The following is a 19,842-nucleotide window of genomic DNA, read 5'->3' as shown; positions in this document are numbered from 1 at the left end:
AGCAAACAGCAAGTGCATGGAACTCAACTGAGGACGGTGTCCACAATGATATCATCTATCAAAGACAAAAGAGCCAAGCGGCCCGTGTATCCGTCCACTTGCAGCCGCCGAGCGTGACATTGGGCGCCGGCGTCTTCACCACGTCACACGTACAAGTGGCACCCACATCGGCAAAGAGACGGAGCTCTTTTCAAAATCAAGCTTTTTTTCTTCCGTTTATCGTTGTTCCCTTCTCACCTAGCAAACCAGCACCTCCACACTTAAGTGTAATCAACCTGTCACCAAAATATGCACGACTCCTGGGTCAACTTTTATTTGCCACATACACGTGGAAACCTCTGAAATAAAAAATAAAACTAGCCTCATTCATCCCAATATCAATACAATAATATTAACGTATTTTCAATTTTCAATTTCGGGAAAGATTTTATAAACAAATCCATGGTTGTGCTATGGGCTCACCAGTTTCACCCATAGTGGCTAATCTTTACATGGAAGAGATGGAGAAACAGGCCCTCACATCCTTCCCAGGGACAAAACCTAGACACTGGTTTAGATATGTGGACGATACTTTTGTCATAATTAAGAAACAAGAAATTCAATCCTTCACAGATCATCTCAACTCTGTAGACTTCAACATTAAATTTACTCGTGAGGACATTCAAGAGAACCAACTAGCCTTCTTGGATTGTAAAGTAATTATAAAAGAGGACAGAGCGCTAAAAACAGATGTCTTTAGGAAGGCTACGCACACTGACCAATACTTACTTTTTGACTCTAACCACCCTTTACAACATAAACTAGGAGTTATCAGAACCCTCCAGCATAGGGCTAAACTAATACCAACTAGCACTGAAGGTAGAGAAAAGGAGTCAAAACATATCAGGAGAGCACTCACTAACTGTGGGTACCCTCAGTGGTCATTCAACAAATGTCAGAAAGAAAGAATAGCGAACGAAACCAATAATTCTCAAGATTCTAAAAGGAGAGGAGTAGCAGTACCGTACATTGCAGGAGTTTCTGAAAAATTACAAAGAGTCCTTTGGCAACATAAAATTCCTACTTATTTCAAACCGATAAACACGTTAAGGCAAAAATTAGTGCATCCAAAAGATAGGCTACCAAATGAAAAACAAAGTAATGTAGTTTATTCCATACATTGTAAGAATGAAAATTGTAAAGAGCAGTACATTGGGGAGACTCAACAAATTCTCAAAAAAAGACTTTATCAACATCGCAGGGATAATACTAGTGGACCTCAATCGGCAGTACATTTGCACCTAAAAGCTAGCAACCACTCATTTGACGACAATGAGGTTAAAATCTTAGCGAAAGAACATAGATGGTTTGAAAGGGGGGTAAAAGAGGCGATTCTTATAAAACAACAAAATCCTTCATTAAACCGGTCTGGTGGTGTGAGGTTCAATTTGGATCGGTCATACAATAGCCTGCTCAGGCAAAACAGGTTAGGCAACTTTCGCAATGCTGATGAGGGTCGTTATGCTGATGAGGTGATACCGGGGGGAGTGGGTGTAATAGGCCAATCGTTAGTCAGGAATGTAGGAACAATCAGTGGGGCCACAGGGGGGGGTCCCGTGCCCCCCCCAACCTGAGAGTAGGGACCTATCATAGCTGTGTCCGGCGCCACCATGTCTGGACATTAGGGATATATAAATGGGGCCGATACGACCAGTCAGACTTTAGTTTGCTGACGAAGCCTCTTGGATAGGAGGCGAAACGTCCGAAACCTTCACTTTTGTACAGATGACGGCTGAAGAAACCTTCTCATCGATGGACCACTCCTGTACGACTGAGAGCTTACACAGACAATAATATTAACTAATTCACTGCCAGACAATGTGAAAAAATGGTAATTGTCATTTTCACTCAAATTGCAGGACCCACAGAATATTGACTTTCATGACTACATAAACATTCTATGCAGCGTAAGAAACCTTAGACTCTATTCTTTCACCAGAAAAAAACAATTAATTCCTAAATTATATGGGTCTGGAGTTATATGAGCTTGGAATGAGGGCGGCTGTCCAAAATACAATGCAATACATACATGTTCGTTCATATAGCGCTTCAACAACAGCTGAAGCTGTAAAAAAGCACAAACATGGAAAAAAAGGGAAATGCTACTCCCTAATGGAAGGGAAAAAAACTTTCCCAGAGGTCTGGCCAGCGTTTTATTGGCACCCAAAACCTGAACAAATTTGGGGATTGCGCTCCACATTATGCTTTTCATTTCCCGAATAAATTCGGGAATGGCAGTGAATGAGTTCATATATATATATAGTATAATATCATATCATAAAGTTAGTGAGAAATACGGCACAGGATAGTGTGTGATGCAAGGTCATACGTCACTGTTAATAATATTATACAGTGAGACCTCAACTTACAAACACCTCAACTTACAAACTTTTTGTCTTACAAACGTCAAATTTATGAAAATTAAACCTCACAATAAGCACTATTTTCATAATACACACCCACCACGGCTGGCGGAGTGATCTTCGGCGGAAGCACACGACCAAACAGCACCAGAGGTTAAGTTACCAACAGTCCTTATGGAAGGTGACTCTCCTTCCATAAGCCATCAACGACCATCAAAAAGGGAAATAAAACTTTATTTTATAGCACAGTTTATTTCTTTAATTACAGTCGTCATGTAATGCGTCTCTCTTTGCAAACAGCAGTTCCCTTTGACCTTCGACCTCCAACACCATTCCATCAAGCCATAAATGACCATCACAAATGTAAATAAAGTGACTTTATGATACAATGCAGTGTATTTCTTTCATTGCAATCAATACAATATCACATTTATTATACATAGAATAAGGCATGTTGTGTGTAGTTTTAAGGCTTATTTAGTTAAAAAGTATATTTTATGGAAACCCGGGAACAGATTATTCCCATTTTTATGGTTTCCTATGGGAAATTAATTTTTGGGAGACACACTTTTCGCCTTACACACTCTGTCTGGGAACCAATTAAGTTCGTAAGTTGAGGTCTCACTGTATATGTTTTATTTTATTTGAGTTATATTTAATATTTTACTGTACCACAGGGGGAGTTTCACTTGAGCCACTGCTTGTGTTTACTCAGCTCGGGTGTGCGAAAAGGGAGCGCAGTGTGAGTCACAGGAACAAACGTGGACGGGGGGGTTATTTTAGAGTGGCTTCCTCGACTTTATTTTTTGTCTTAACGATGAGTCTGAATATTAAGCTGATTTATTTGAATCAACGACTGCAATCCCAGAACAAAATAATTGTCAGCCGCAGCGTCGTTGGTCTGCCGTTCCAGTCAATGACACACGACAACGCTCAACGGGAAGTGTCGGCAGAAGAAGCGGACCGAAAAAAAAAACAACTCTCAAGTCTGGCCGGGGCCATTAAGTGCCAATGTAAGTGTTTTTATAGTACAGTGAGACCTAAACTTACGAACTTAATTGGTTACCAGACAGAGTGTGTAAGGCGAAAAGTGTGTATCTAAAAAAAAAATCCCATAGGAAACCATTAAAATGGGTATAATCCGTTCCCAGGTTTCCATAAAATATACTTTTCAACTAAATAAGCCTTAAAACTACACAGAACCTACCTTATCCTATGTATAATAAATGTGCTATTGTATTGTAATGAAAGAAATACACTGCACTGTATAATAAAGTCACTTTATTTACATTTGTGATGGTCATTGATGGCTCTTAAATGACACCTGTTGCTTTCTGACTTGTAAGGTCTTACGAAACTGAGGCATCACATTATCGTTCATCCTGTTGATGATTCTCATAGCCTTTTCTGGATGGAACTGTTCAATAAAAGCCTGCACATCAACTGTTGAATGGCCTGCTTCTGCTTGTCCTCTTGAAGGCAAATCAAATTCTCTGTGTTGATGACCTCATTATGGTCAGCAACAAGCTCCTCGATGTCATCTGCATTCACTGTGAGTCCCGTAGGTGCTGGCAGAGATTTTATTACAACAAAAGGCGCGAGTGCGATGATTCCACGGAGGCGGAATAAAACGCGACAAAAGAAGGCGGGAGGGGCGAATAAAATGGCACACTCGCGTCTAACAATCACCTCGTGCAAAGCAAACTGTTGGATTTGCCAGCACATGACATAGCGATGCACTTTCGTCGTAATCATGTCACTGGTGAGGTGACAGTGACTCGTTGAAATGAAATGAAATTGAAGTGTTGCGAGCGGCGGCCACGCCCGAGCTGTCAACTCGCACGTGACAATTTAGCGTGACTATTGACACGCAGTTGCGGTGCGTGTGAAAACACTAGCTCTGATTGGCTTACCATGACACATGACTCTACCCTTTAGCCAATCACAATCACTTCTATCGCATCTTGACAGGGGGTGCGTTCAAGGGTCGCAACACAGAAACGTTGGCAAGTGTTTGTCCCTGCTCATTCAGTTAGACAATGCTTTCCAAACAGCCTAGAGTCATAAGAAGTCGTGCGCTATTCTCGAACGTGAATGCACCCCAAGTCTTGGATGACAGAGCAGAGTAGACGTGTACGGCTGGTACTTTCTTCAATTTATTCATAGTAACACACCACATTTGAACTGAGGCTGAACAAGAGCCTGTGGTGTTTATTTTCCGGTCCCATAATAGTAAAATTATCTGCAAAAAGCTCCTCGGAGGCGATGGACGTGTGAATTCAGAGAGAGGCGGTGTGGAAAGGAGCGCCGGCTGGAGCGCTGTTCGGTCGTGTGCTTCCGCCGAAGATCACTCCGCCAGATCCGAAGGCCGTGTGCTTGATGGAGCGGCCGTGGTGGGTGTGTATTATGAAAATAGTGCTTATTATAAGGCTTAATTTTCATAAATTTGACGGTCGTGTGATGAATAGTTCGTCTTATAAGGCGTTCGCAAGTTGAGGTCTCACTGTACGCTGATTCAGACTGCTACTGTGGAACAACCTTACATTAACTGAACCACAAAAACATCGCAGGATTGTCAAAAAAGAAGTGGATCGCCACAAAGATAGAAAACGGCAAGACTACTGTATTCACGCTATTCAGATTATACACTCATTCACCGCCATTCACAAATTTATTCGGGAATTGAAAATCATTAGGAGGAGCACCATTCACGAATTTGTTGAGATTTTAGTTTTTCTTGCGGGGGTACCGATCAAGCGCTTGCCAGACCTCTGGCAATGTTTTTTGCCATCCACGAGGGGGCAGCATTTGACTTTTGTCCATGTTAGCGCTTTGTTACAACTTGTTGCTGTTGTTAAAGCGCTGTATAAATCAATATGTATGTATTGTATTCTATTTTGTACAGCCACCCCCATTTCAAGTTCAGATAACTCCAGACCCATATAACTTGGGAATTAACTTTTTTTCCTGATGAAAGAAAAGAGTCCAAGGTTTCTAATGCTGTACTGAACATTTATGTAGTCCGAAAACTCAATATTCAGTGAGTCCTGAAATTTGAGAGAACATGACAAAAACCATAGCACTGGAGTTTTTGCACATTGTCTGGCAGTGAATGAGTTTAGAAAGAACAGAAAATTAATGCCATAATTACACCTAAAATTGAAAAAGCATTTTTTTGTTCGGCAAATAAAACAACATTATTTTTTAAATCAATTAATAAAAGAAAAACAAACCACGCGTACAACTACAATTGAATAAATGATTATTTATTTATTATTATAAAATCTAAAATAAAAATCATTTTTGTTCATCGTTGTCATTTCATATCATGCACGAGCTTTCAATGTTCATTTTAAACGTATTTATTTAAGTTTTATTATTTATCTGTACAGAAAAAAGGAAGCTCAATTTCTTCAAAATTGTAGTTTAATTAATTTTATTCCAGATTTTTTATTTAACCTTGCAAATTTAAAAAGTGTAGATTAATTTAAATCTCACATTTGATATATCCTACTAAAAAAATACAAGTTAAATGAGAACTAAGCATTTTTGGGACAAAAAAAAGGTTTAAAACTAACTAAAGTAAACAAAAGCAACAATTATTATTATGAAAATTTTCAATCTATTATGATAACCCCCGCTGACTATTTTGAAAGGCTTTTATTGACTTTTGCAATTCAGCAACAGAGATAATCCACACTAGGGGTACACGTGTAATATTAAATAAAATGCAAATACAGTGAGACCTCAACTTGCAAACACCTTATCTTACACTTTTCGTCTTAAGAACGTCAAATTTATGAAAATTAAACCTTATAATAAGCACTACTTTCATAATACACACCCACCACGGCTGGCGGAGTGATCTTTGGCAGAAGCACACGACCGAACAGCGCTCCAGCCGGCGCTACTTTCCACACCCCCTCTCATTGAATGCACACGTTGATTGCCTACTTGGAGCTTTTTGCTGATTATTTTACTATGGTGGGACCGAAAAAAAAAAAAAAAACACCACAGGCTCGTGTTCAGCCCAAGAAGACACAAAATAAAATCACCGTCGCTAAGAAGAAGGAGATAATTGAAAAACACGAACGAGGTGTGCGTTTGTGTGATTTAGTGACCGAGCACGGCTTTGCTAAGTCAACCATTGCTCCCATTCTTCGGAACAGAGAAGCCATCAAAGGTGCGTCTGTTGCAAAACGTGTTTCCGTGCTCTCAAAGTGACGGTCTCGAGCAATCAAAGAAGTTGAAAAACGTCTGTTAATTTGGATCCACGAAAAGCAGCTATCCGGCGTGAGTAAAGCTATTTTATGCGAGAAAGCACGGCTAATTTACACCGATATCACCATGCGCCAACCTGAAAGTTCGGCGCTTATTGAGGATTTTAAAGCCAGTAACGGATGGTTCGAGAACATCTGAGGTCGAGGAGAAGGCAATGTTGGCAAAGTGTGATGTGCAGGCTTTTACCGAACAGTTCCATCCAGAAAAGACTGGCTAGGACAATCAACAACATGATGAACAAAGACCTTACAAGTCAGAAAGCAACAGGTGAAAGCAAGAGGTTTTTAATCAGCAAAAATGATGAGGAGAGTCTCCAAAGAAAAAAGAAGAGAAGCCACACCATAGGTTAAGTTACCAACAGTCCTTATGGAAGGTGACTCTCCTTACATAAGCCATCAACGACCATCAAAAATGTAAATAAAACTTTCTTTTACAGCACAGTTTATTTCTTTAATTACAGTCCTCTTGTAATGTGCCTCTCTTTGTGACTTTATGATACAATTCAGTGTATTTCTTTCATTACAATACAATATCACATTTATTATACATAGAATACGGTATGTTGTGTGTAGTTTTAAGGCTTATTTAGTTAAAAACTATATTTTATGGAAACCCGGGAACGGATTATTCCCATTTTAATGGTTTCCTATGGGAATTTTTTCAAGATACACTTTTCACCTTACACACTCTGTCTGGGAACCAATTAACTTCGTAAATTGAGGTCTCACTGTAATCATGAAAGTAAAATAATATTCATACAATGTTATTTTTCTGGTATGTTCTGTACGTGCCTAAAACAAAGGTAGGTATCGAACCAGAATTTAGACCACTTTTAGGTCACTTGTATGTATGTGAAGCAGTGAGAGCAAACACCTGTAAAGACACAATGCAATCAGGCCTCGCGGGGTGGGCCAGTTGGTCGGCCCGGAGGGAAAAGGAAGGAGTGGAGGTGTTATATTTCCCAACTGTTGCATGCGACCACAAAACTAGGTCAACGTAGAGCCACTGCAAGAGGACAAGGCTAGCCCTTAGGCAAGAGCCAGAGGGGTCCCCGAAAGACAGTTTGGATCGATGACACAACAACAGCTCGGCTGCATTCACCACAACTCATCGGGAATTCCCCACAAAGATTATTGTTAACAAAAATTGCGGTACAATGTTGTCGATAAGAAAAAAAAACACACAAAAGTAGGTAACATGTAAACATACATCCCTCTTTATGGAAGTCATGTGTGTGCTCCATTCGAGTAAAAAGGACATATTCACATTTGCAGCATTGTAAAACGATAAACATGAAAGAATAGCCAAATTAACTTTTAAACATTACAATTGTTGTACTTGTAAAATGTATGCGACACGTGGAATTTCTACATCTGATTTGAATATAAATGCCTTCATATTGAAGCTTAAATTTGTAGTTTGTTTCAGCTAGTCCCTTTGTGACAATATTAGCGGTTTTGACTTTACACAAATTGCCAATTTTCTTTTTTTAAGCGAAGTTTACATTTGAGGAATACCGACTAGTCGACCGACGCGTGACACATCAAATCTAAAGAACAAGGTTAAAGTCATCATTGATGACAACCACTTTACATTGTTTTCTCAATCGCCTTGGACATTTTGTTTGTTTACTTGCGGCGTTACGTCACGGTGAACACACACCATTGAAGACGCAGCGATGATACAAACGTTGTCCGGGTAAAAAGTTGGGAAATGGGACGGTCTATTGGCATTTGTGACTTGCACATTTCACGCGTGAATTTTCTATTTAATTATACTGTATATGCAACGCATGTGGCGTTTGCTTCCGGTTTGGAATAAAATGATTGTTTCAATAAGGTTTCATAAAATATGGCTATCGTCTTGTTTTTTAGTCTAGGGGGGTCAGTAGGTCGTGCTTGTGACCCCCACCCCAGGGGGGAGGTTAAGAAACGCCCCTAAGTCAATGTAATTGTCGGAAATAAACTACATTCACAGGAACACGAATATGCATTTGTGGATACGTGGCTGTCTGTACTTTCCGTCGAACTGCGAGCGAAAGAAGCTCAACAAGTCGCTTCGTTTGTACTTTGAATCAGCAAAGTGTCTCATGAGCAGCAGACGCTGGGGAAGAAGACGTCGCTACTTACCGGCTGTTTACAACGCCGTGGGGGCCAATGTTGACATGTAAGCAATTTGCTGCTGAGCCCGCTCGTCAAGTTCCGTGCTTCGGACGGACGCACTCAATCCTCAGTGAAAGTTCTTCGACGGTTGACTGAAGTTTGGCGACACTTGTTTTCAAGCGCAGCTCTCGCTCATGCACGAAGCGGCCATGTTTTGTGTGCGCGCTGGTAGTTTTATTGCTACGCTTTCTTCCTGCGAAGCTCTTCGGGCAGGGAGGACGGAACCGCCCAGACTCGACAAGCAAGCGAAGAGACGGACGCACAGATGACACGTAAAGCTAGCGAATGTGTCGTTTCCGGTTTACGATTTCAAAGTAAAACTAGAATGCGGAAATGCTATTTTTTTCAAACGAAAAGGACTGATTTGCGTTCAAGGACAACTGACCTCTCCGGACAAGCTGTGTCCATAATTTGTAAAATGGCTTCAAATGACTTCTACTGAGCGTATTTTACAAAGATTCCACCGCATATAGCTATATTTTACATTTTAAGACTTGCGCTGAATATTCCGGAAGCCTTGTTTTTGAGTGGTGATGAGTCCGTACGTGACGTCACTGAAGGAACGCCCCTGACCGAAAAAAGCACACATTGTAGCAGTTAATGCATTTTGCTGTGCTTGTTTGGTCTGAAAACATCATGTTGCACCAAAAAGAGCCAGAAGAGGGCGATCAAGCTCCGTATAAGGAAATTTATCAGCCTGTGGAAATGGGCTGATTAATTCCTCACAGGGAGCTTGGTCGCCATTTTCTGCCTCTTTTCTGGGACGCCATATCGCAGTCCAGATGCCTCAAAATGACACGGAAGGACTTCTTTAATCAATCAATCAATTAATTCGCAACTCAATTTTTTGCAGATTTTGGACACTAATACATTTTTATTGGTGTTTTGCATTTGAATAAAAATATCATACTGTGTGTTTTAGGTATTTTAGATGCTGTAAAACATTTTTCTAATGTCAGTTAGGAAACATAAAAGTGATGTCGGTTGTCCTTTAAATGTGCCTTCGAAATGAAATACTGCACAAATACAAAGTGCATGAAAAAATACGTACAACTCACTATTGCAGAGTTTTTTTAGAGTTCGATAATGCGCTATTATACAGAGTGGGCTCGTAGTGTGGGAATTAGCAGCTTGTTTTTTTGCAGATTTTGGACACTTTTGCATTAGAATAAAAATATCATATGGTTTTGGGTATTTTAGATGCTATAAAACGTTTTCCTGATGTCAGTTAAGAAACAAAAAAATGACGTCGGTTGTCCTTTAAAGAACTGACCGTATTCATTACACGTGGCTGTTTTCAATTCCTTAAAAGTACAGACTCTGAAATGTAGTTAAAGACTGAAGTATTTTTTTACAGTTCAAACAAATATCCGCTTCGATAATTTAGTACAGTACAAAGGGGGAAATAAAGTTGGTAGCCTTTCTCGCACAGCCCTTGAGAGACAAACTAAAAACTATCAATGTACGCATTAAGTGATCAAAAAAAAAAACTAAAACAGGGAAGCTTTAAAGCTGCAGAACCAAAGCATTTCTACTTTATAAAATCCGTCAGTTTGACTTTTTTTCTTCTATTTGGGACGTCATACTTTTCCAAACGTGAATCATTACATATGATACATTGATACAAATAGATTTATTGCAGACAAACATGTACAGTAAAGTCTCGTTATATCGATAGTACCGCTTATCACGATACTATTTCCATGAACGCAAGGAGAAAATTACATGCGCGCAGGATCGGATATATCGATAGTCCCGGTTATATCGATATTTTTTCGGACTCCCGCGAATATCGATATAACGAGACTTTACTGTATTAATCACAAAATGAAACACACTGAATTCATTTTGCGTTAACATTTATTTATAGCATAACTTTCTTGTAGTTAAAAAGCACATGAGTGGCACAAACATTTGCAGTGAGTCTTTGCATCGTTCTTTTCGCAAGCAAATATGTCTTCCACTTGAATTTAATGGAAGCAATTGAATTAGGAGCGAGCAGAAATAAGGTCAAAATTGGACATTTATGAAACATGGAGATGACTTAAACATTGTGTATTATCATCATTCTGTTAGGATGTGCTGAATGGCGAGGCCGTAATTGGTTCTTGTTCATTGTGTCAAAAATGCAGAGGGGGGTGAAAACGGTTGGCGGCAAGTGTCACTCTCCGCTTGCAGCCGTGACATCGAAATTCAATGAGCGGCCATGGCACGACGGCGCAATGTGTCCCTCTCCGGGTTGCAACGCCGACTGCGCGTTGTCCTCGTTCAGGCAGGGGATAAGTAGTTCGTCCTCAGTGTCATCCTCGAGGCTCAGCAGACTGTCGAAGCTCAGCAGGTGGGGCAGAGTCTCTTGCTGAAGGCTGATGGGGGTCGTCGTCTTGAATGTGCCCCAAAACGACTGCTGGCTGCTGCAAACGGAGGCGTTGTCTGAGCTTCCGGGCCGATGTGCGACACCATCGCAAGACTCGCGGAAGGAAGTGCGACACCCTGATGTGCTGTCATCGCACTTTTTTGCATGGTCGTCTTCCTCGAGCGCCTTCTGCCAGGAGCTTTTCACGTCCACAACTTTTTTTTTTAATTGGGAAGAAAAAATAAAAAAATGATGGAGTCAAGGAGCAGCAGAGTGAATTCAAATTCTTATGAAGACGAGATAATAGTTCAAAGTGTCGCAAAAGGCAAGGGCCAACTCACTTAAACTCTCAGGCGTGCGAAGAAGCTGATTCCTGGTGCTGAAGGGGTCTCTGTGAAGGATGCCCAGGATTCCCTCCAGTTCTGACAGTCTCCCGGTTGACGTACTGGTTGTGGTTACAGCATCTGCAAACTTTTACATACACGTGTTATCACAGGGTTGCTGTTTGCTATCCTTAAAAAAATGAAATCAATAATTAAATGAATTTACCTGGTCGGCGAGGTTATCACATTCCAGGTCTAATATCGGCTTCGATGTCACCTTTGACTGGTTGCGGCTGGGCAGCCTCACTGTAGCCTGTGAAGAGGGTTAAAATAGTTTGGGATTTTTTTAAGTACTTTTCAGGGTAGCTTTTATAGCAAAAGCATAAAAAAGTAAAAATACCCGCCCTCTTGACGCCTAAGTCTTGACGCTCGCGTGGCCTCACTTGCGATTCTTTGCCAAGTTGCCGGCGAAAGTGATTTTGTGGTTTAAAAATCCACGATATTCAAGTCCCAATCTCCAAATGCCCATTCGATCTTCCTTCTTGTGGTCGTGTGGCCAAAATAAAACCATTTCAAATCAACCATAACTCATTCACTGCCAGACGATGTTCCAAAATGTGTCCACTCCAGTGCCAGGGTTTTTGTCATTTTGACTCAAATTGCAGAACCCAGAATATTGACTTTTAGGACTACATAAACATTCAATACAATGTTAAAAATCTTGGACTCTATTCTTTCATCAGAAAAAAAGAGTTAATTCCTAATTTAAGGTACACTGGGACCTTGGCTTACAAACTTAATTGGTTCCCAGACAGTGTGTGAGGCGAAGTGTGTATCCCCAAAATTAATTTTTCATAGGAAACCATTAAAATGAGAATAATCCGTTCCCAGGGCCCAATAAAACATAATTTTCTACTTTCTAATTTTTTAAGCCTTAAAACTACACAAATATACCTTATTTTATGTATAATAAATGTACTATAGTATTATGATTAAAGAAATAAACTGTACAGTACAATAAAGTTATTTTATTTACCTTTGTGATGGTCGTTAATGGCTTGATGGAATGAAGTGTCCGGTTTCCTCAGCATTAAACACTTGATGAGGAACATAGGCTTCTTTCACCATCTCCCTTGTAGGTGCTTTCTCTGTGATAATTGTATCTAGTTCATCAATTGTGATCTGTTTAGTTGGGTTGATAGCTTTTTGCATCAAGTGTACAGATGACTTGTGCGGGTGTGACTGTAAAGTGACCTTGAGAGTTTTGAAAGGCGCTTATAAATGAAATGGATTATTATTATTATTTGTGGAGCCCAATTGATGGGATATTTAACCTTCCAGTCTACACTCTGCTTTTGAACTATCAAAGTTGAAATGGGTCCAAATTTCACTGTTATCTACCCATTTTCTCACCATTTTACTTGTTTTTTTTTTGTTTCAAGCTCTGTCCTCTCCCTTTCGTGTGTGTGTTTTCTCTCTCTCTCTCTCTCTCTCTGTCTGCCTGTCTCTAATGTTTACCCCCCCCCCCCCCTTCCACTGCTGGGTCCTTGACCAATCACGTGGCTCTAACCGAAGACGCCATTTTGTTTTTTGGAGAACGGCCTCACTCTCTCCCTGTCTGTAACCCCATCCCCCACTGCTGCGTTCTTGACCAATCACGTGGCTTTAACCGAGGACTGGCGGCAGGGAATAGAGGACAAAAAAAAGTCAGCTGCCATTTCCTTGTTTGGAGAACGGGCTCATTCACGAACGACACCTCACTCATTGTGGCAGCTCCGTGTGTATCCCGACAAATAGTTCGTATGCCAAATTAAAATTTTCATAAATGTAACGTTCGTAAACCGAAAAGTTCGTAAGCCAAGGGGTTTGTAAACCGAGGTCCCACTGTATATGCTTTCCTTAAAACAAACTTGGAGTTTTCTCAACTTCAAATGGGGGCGGCTGTACAAAATAGAATACAACACACTGATTTATATAGCGCTTTAACAACAGCTGAAGTTGGAACAAAGCGCTAACATGGACAAAAGGCAAATTCTGTACCCTCGTGGAAGGGAAAAACATTCCCAGACATCGGGCCAGCGCTTTATCGCCAAGCAAAAAAAAACTGGAACAAATGGAGGAATGGGGCTCCCCTTCACACTGAAATTCATGAATAAATTCGGGAACGGCAGCGAATGAGTTCAAAGCAATGGAAATTTCTGTAAAATTTGAGCGATGGTTCTACGGAGTTTCAATTTTCGTTTTATTAAAAGCGTTTGCATGAACTGAAATTACCTTGCCTGTGATACATTACATATGGCCCATGATGATGAAGTGAAGCCAAAAAAATGGCAGCTGAACGTGAACAAGCACCTGCAACATTTCAGGCGTCGTCTCCCGATGACGCGACAGGGACATGTCAAGAAGCCAGTCAAAGGAGGAGTTGACGCCGGATGACGTGGCGGCTGCGTCCCCGTGCGGATGGTCCTCTGCTGCCGGGCAACCCTCGCTTGCAAAAAAGATGTTGTTAAAGAATGCTTAAATTATAGAACATTTAAATGTTTGGACGTGCCAGAGTAGGGATGAACTATTTCTCTGTGATTTTGCAAAAATGCGGTCTCGTGATTGTGAGCCGTGGTTTTCGGCAAGGCTCCTAAAGAGTTTTAGATCCTATTTGGCTGACAAAGTTGAATTAAGAACTCTGGTCGTTCCAAGTCATGCAGTGCCCAAATGTCCTATGGTGTTCCACAGAGATCAATGGCGGGGCCTCTGCTGTTTTCACCACCTATGCTTCCGCTGGGTTCCATCTTGAGAAAACAAGGGATTTCTTTCATCAGATCAAATAAAAGATTCCCCCTCGCTAAGGCCACATTTCTGGACACGGGTCTAGTGGAAATTTAAATGAAAACAAAACTCATGGTATTAATTCTCATACGATGTTTCATCGGTGCATTCAAGTAACAGTTTGCAATGTTCAGATCTGATGATGTAATTTTTTGTCTGTTGCATGTGTAGAATTCTGCCTGTGAACCGCAGCTCGATTTGATTTCTTACAATCGTTCAGCCATATGCAGGGACACCAAAGAAATAGGACAAAAACTTGCATTTTGACAGGCGAGTGTCTGCTCCGTATCTGTCTGTGGTGATTTCTCTCCACTCAACACAGTCATCAGAGAGCACGGATACTTTAGGGAGGATTAGTGACGGGCAGAGCACAGCTTCGCACTGCCCAAGTATCTGCCTCCCACAAAAATAAAATAAAACTGCATTTACCTTTTGCGGCTTTCTGTGGAAGTACAGGCACTGCTTTCATTTTCAATCTTCACTGGAGAAGGACACTCTGGAGACTTCTCTAAAGGTTTGCATGAGCAAAAAAAAAAAAAAAAAAAAAAAAAAAAACATTGGCAGCAAAAGCTAAGTTTACACTTCACTTGTCTCAGTTTTGTGACCAAAGACATATTTTCCACTGAAAAGCGCACTGTATTACTTTCAATCAAATTACTATTTTTTTCATACATTGGGCATTATAAGATGCAATCTGCAATGCATCCACTAGATCAAGGGTGTCAAACTGATTTTTTTGCCGTGGGCCACATTGTAGTTTCTCAGAATCAGAAAACCTTTATTCGTCCCACAATGGGGAAATGTGCAGTCCACAGCAGCAATTTGAAATGGGGATGGGGTGGTGTGGTGGCTGAAAGGATAGAAAACACAGTATTCTAAACATAGTGAAATAAAAATGTCGACTGTATACTGTAAATGTGCAAAACTGTTTCATAAAACAACTGTGCATAGTGCAAGTATCAAGAAAGGCATATTGATATATGTAGCTGTGTTGCATTTATGGCTCTCTCGGGGGCCGTTATTAATTTGGGAAGAAGACGTGACTGTTGTGCAGCCAGACGTAGAAAACATTAGCGAGGAGGGCGCTGAAGAGGATGAAGGGGGAAAAGGCACTCGGGCCTGATGATCTACCAATCGAGGTATGGAAGTGTCTTGGAGAGGTGGCGGTTGTGTTCCTGACTGGGTTATTCAACAAGATCTTAGATGGTGAACAGATGCCTGAAGAATAGAGACAAAGTGTACTCGTGCCCATTTTTAAGAACAAAGGAGATGTGCAGAGTTGTACTACCTACAGAGGAATAAAGTTGATGAGCCATACAGTGAAACTCTGGGAAAGAGTAGTTGAAGCTAGACTAAGAGCAGAAGTGAACATTTGTGAGCAGCAGTATGGCTTCATGCTCATACTCAAAAAAAGAGTACGACAGATGCAGTGTTTGCTTTAAGAATGCTGATAGAGAAGTACAAAGAAGGTCAGAAGGAATTGCATTGTGTCTTTGTAGATCTGGAGAAAGCATACGACAGGGTGCCCAGAGAAGAGCTGTGGCATTGCATGAGGAAGTCTGGGGTGACAGAAAAGTATGTCAGAGCGGTGCAAGACATATATCATGACTGTAAGACAGTTGTGAGGTGTGCTGTCGGTGTGACGGAGGAATTTAAGGTGGAGGTGGGACTCCACCAGGGGTCAGCTCTGAGCCCCTTCTTGTTTGCTATGGTGATGGACAGGCTGACAGATGATGTTAGACAAGAATCTCCTTGGACCATGATGTTTGCAGATGACATTGTGATCTGTAGCGAGAACAGGGAACAGGTGGCGGAGAAACTAGAGATATGCCCTGGAAAGGAAAGGAATGAAGAGAAGTCGCAGTGAGACGGAATATATGTGTGTGAATGATAGAGATCCCAGTGCAAGAGTGATGCTACAGGGAGAAGAGATAAAGAAGGTGGAGGATTTTAAGTACTTGGGGTCAACTGTCCAGAGCAATGGAGAGTGTGGAAAAGAGGTGAAGAAGTGTGTCCAGGCAGGCTGGAGCGGCTGGAGAAAAATGTCTGGTGTGATGTGTGATAGAAGGCTTTCAGCTAAGATGAAAGGAATAGTGTATAAAACAGTGGTGAGATCCAGCCATGATGTTTGGACTGGAGACAGTGCCACTGAAGAAAAGACAGGAAGCAGAGCTGGAGGTAGCAGAGCTGAAGATGTCGAGGTTTTCTGTGGGAGTGACCAGGTTGGATAGGATCAGGAATGAGTACATTAGAGGGACAACTCATATTAGTTTTCAAACCTGAAGTCAAGAATAATGACTGGTATTGAGTTTTACATATGCCAATTCAAAACTTTGATTATAACTTTAGCCACCATTCTGGAATTTCAACAGATTGATTTGCTTTAGCGGGCCGAATAAAATGATGTGGCGGGCCAGATTTGGCCCAGGGCCTTGACTTTGACACCTGTGCACTCGATGGATTGGAGATCACTTACCAGGAAGCTTTGCAGGAAACCGAGAGAAGATGCAGCTAGCGTTGCTGCAGTCGACCGCTGCCCCGAATGACAGGCGAGGCATCGGCTTTGTAAGAAGCCCAAGAACCTTTTATTTCAAGACAAAACAAAATGTGCGCTTTACAATAATAATACAGTAAATATAAAAAGTCTCGTTATAATCGATAGTACTGCTTATTACGATACTATTTCTATGAACTCAAGAAGAAAAGCACATGCCCGCAGGATCGGATATATCGATAGTCCGGTTATATCGATATTTTTTCCGACTCCCGAGAATATCGATATAACGAGGCTGTACTTCAATTTCAAAATTTGACCCAAGGGTAACTACGAATAATCACTCACCGCATCGTCATTGATTAATGAGACTAAAGATCTGCCTTTTAGTCTATCCGCCCACTTCCTGTCCCACTCGATTTCCAGTTCTTGAATGGCACTCGTCATCTTGGGAATTTCCTCCTTGCAAATCTTCAGTCTAGTTCATCCCGTGCAAAAAGGAACAAAAATAAATAATAAACTACTGATACCATGCTTATTTTTGGAATGTGGGAGGGAACTGGGAGTATTCATGGCGATCTACGTTTGAGTAATGGATCGATATTTAAATACAAGACATACTTTTTTTTTCTCTCGAAACCGCCACCGTTGCTAATGCTAAAATCAATGTAAAATCCCATTGGCAGGCTAATAGAAAATTAGCATTTAGTTAGTTCCACTTGTGCCAATATAAATCACAAATATTCACACACACACACACACACACACACACACACACACACAATTGGTCACCACAATTTCACCGTTTACCTGAGGAGTTTCAGTTCCTGCAGCTGGCGGTCTACCTGCTGCCGGATTTGCCGCAACTGTGGCAGGCTGAGCTGTGGCGAGCCCCCGTGCGCCTCCTCTTTCAGGAGGCGCAAGGAGTGGTTCATCATCTCCAAGGGCCACAGGAGGTTCAGCTCGCCGACCTCGTACGCTCTCCCCAAGCTTAGCTGCCAAGCATACGTTGTCGTCAAACTGCGTCAGTCGGGCGAGCGAGCCAGCCGGACTCACCTGCTGCGAGGGCTGCTCCATCCTCTCCTGCAAGCAACGGGGAATTTGCAGACGCCGCCCCGAACCATCGAGCGCATGCTGGTCCACGTCTCCTTGCAACACGCTTTCCAACACCTTTCGATCTGGCTCAGTCGTCGTCAGCATTCTGTCCACGGTCGCCCAAAGCGATCGAACCTGAATGAGACGATTTACTATTCTACAGGTCAAACACAATGAATATCTCATGCATTTCTTTCAATATTACCTTGTCAGCTTTTTCGCCGGAATCCACTTCAACAGAATCTTGAGCGTGCTGTCTGCAGAGCAAAAAGATAAGCGGCTGATTGACCGACATGGTATGGACAAAGAATAATGGCGAGAAATAGTGTTGGGGAAACCTACCTGAGTAGCTCATCATACTTTTTGCTCGCAGCTCGGAGGTCTCTCATTGAATCCGTGAGGCACCTTAAAGACAACAACAAATGACCCCTGAACTCATGCCTTCAGTATTAACTCACTTGACTATCAGACAGGTACTTTTCATTCCGCCAATTCACCCACCATGATATTCATATATTATAGTGCAATTTCTATTGAGCTCGCTTCCTCACTCTCTCCAAGGACTCACTGGGCTTTTTTCTTCACCCCCAACAGAAAGAGATCCTGGTGTGCCGCATGCTCCCAAAATTTTTTTTGGACCACCCGCAGTCTCTTCACCGCCATATGGTGCGAGGACGTCGGCTTGAAGGCGGCATCCGTAACCCAGCTGTCATCTATGACAAACATTTGAAGATCCGTTGGAAGAATTTGTCAATTTTGTTTGAATAAGGACCTACCTGAACTGAATGTTTTCATTTCCTGCTGCATGACATGCATGACTAAATGAAGCATCAAACTGGTGAATTTGGGGCCTCCGGGCGAAAGTAACGACGATGCGAGAACCTTGGAGCCGGTGAATCCCGTTTCAGCCTAAGAGGACAAAACAAACAATCAGTATCCAGGTTTGAGGACTAAGTGACGCGTCCAACCCACCATTATTTCTTGCAGCCAAATGCGGGTGGCTTTGCGAAACTCAGTATCTTGCTTGGTTGTGAACGGGGGCCAGCAAAATCTAGAAATAGCAATAAAGTGAGGTCATGAGAAGGAAGCCACAGAGGGGGGGACGTCACCTGAATCTCCTTACTTGTATGTCTGTTGAAATCGTATTGGGTTAAGTTTTTCCAACAGGAACTGGATAACAATGTGAAGAGCATCCTTGTTGGGTTTGTCGAACATATTCCTATATAGTAGATAACAACAAAACAATGACAGTGGCCTCAGAAACCTTTTAGACACTTCAAATTGCGACAAGGGTGCGTCACACGTGTGTATGATTTTGAAGTGCGCTTTTCAAAATCATACACACGTGTGACGCAACAGGTCTCCACACTCATATGATTACACAGGGTCAGGAACAAGTCAACATTAACTTGGTTAACCTCCTTAAGAAATTGACTGTAAATGTTAAGAGTAAATTCCACCGCGTGACAGCGAGTAGACTTACGGTCCCATTTTGATGTGTTTTGAGGCGTTCGGCAAGAGTTGGATTCGCTTTTCAGGCTGCAAGCCCAATGCAAGCAGACAAAACCACAGATTAGCGCCGTCGTCTTTTTGGGTTTGGCTTGCCATCGTAAGTTCGGGCGGAGAAAGGAAAAGACACACGGTCCAGTAAACAGTCTTGATTTGCTTCAGCAGTCAAGAAGTAAAATCCAAAACAGAATTAGACGATCATAGTTTTTTTCTGTCGATGAACACAACTGTTCAGGCAGCTTGAGACAACCGCCAAATTCGACTTCTTCTTCGTTGGTTGTTCTGGTCGCTTTTATACAACCGCGAGAGAATGTCGTTGTCTTCTTTGCTTGCGGAGGCGGGTGACGTAAATTCCTTTTTTTATTTGACATTGCGCCCCAGAGCGTAGCGGAGTGCCCTT

General features: G+C 41.8%; 2 protein-coding genes and 1 non-coding gene across 6 annotated transcripts in view; all 3 read right to left on the bottom strand.

The window, feature by feature from the left end:
* The window catches only part of dennd4c (DENN domain containing 4C), a 40,155-nt gene extending 30,837 nt beyond the window's left edge, over positions 1-9,318 (bottom strand). For 2 of the 4 annotated variants that reach the window (XM_088990646.1, XM_088990647.1), the window contains exon 1: positions 8,813-9,318. The gene's annotated coding sequence lies outside the window, so the exon portion shown is untranslated. The remainder of the gene's footprint in view (positions 1-8,812) is intronic. The other 2 variants (XM_088990648.1, XM_088990649.1) reach the window with 1 other exon arrangement.
* Positions 9,319-10,097: 779 nt separating this feature from the next.
* haus6 (HAUS augmin-like complex, subunit 6) lies at positions 10,098-19,732 on the bottom strand. Its single transcript, XM_088990650.1, has 16 exons — positions 19,417-19,732; positions 19,057-19,152; positions 18,906-18,984; positions 18,710-18,842; positions 18,502-18,646; positions 18,276-18,338; positions 18,139-18,190; positions 17,895-18,068; positions 17,649-17,833; positions 17,187-17,316; positions 16,821-16,926; positions 14,774-14,852; positions 13,874-14,009; positions 11,748-11,834; positions 11,540-11,669; positions 10,098-11,413 (listed from the first exon to the last, which is right to left on the bottom strand). Exons 1-16 carry the CDS (start codon positions 19,539-19,541, stop codon positions 11,007-11,009), a joined length of 2,127 nt encoding a protein of 708 aa, XP_088846776.1. The 5' UTR covers positions 19,542-19,732; the 3' UTR covers positions 10,098-11,006.
* On the bottom strand, positions 14,617-14,747 carry LOC148902265 (small Cajal body-specific RNA 8). Its single transcript, XR_016114338.1, has one exon.
* Positions 19,733-19,842: the final 110 nt, after the last annotated feature.

This window comes from Hippocampus bargibanti, linkage group LG02 (assembly GCF_051943395.1).
Source record: "Hippocampus bargibanti isolate YZ-2025 linkage group LG02, ASM5194339v1, whole genome shotgun sequence".
Classification (NCBI taxonomy): Eukaryota; Metazoa; Chordata; class Actinopteri; order Syngnathiformes; family Syngnathidae; genus Hippocampus; species Hippocampus bargibanti.
Note: the sequence above shows the minus strand (reverse complement) of the source record. Positions and strands in the feature narration are given on the sequence as shown.

What these genes read in the sequence shown, in the direction of transcription:
- haus6 (XM_088990650.1), bottom strand. Translation starts at nt 19,541, where the DNA reads ATGGCAAGCCAAACCCAAAAAGACGACGGCGCTAATCTGTGGTTTTGT. An exon ending in TTTGGCTGCAAGAAATAATG is followed by an intron (nt 18,843 to 18,905) that starts GTGGGTTGGACG and finishes TTGTCCTCTTAG; the next exon opens with GCTGAAACGGGATTCACCGG. An exon ending in AAGTATGATGAGCTACTCAG is followed by an intron (nt 18,191 to 18,275) that starts GTAGGTTTCCCC and finishes TTTGCTCTGCAG; the next exon opens with ACAGCACGCTCAAGATTCTG.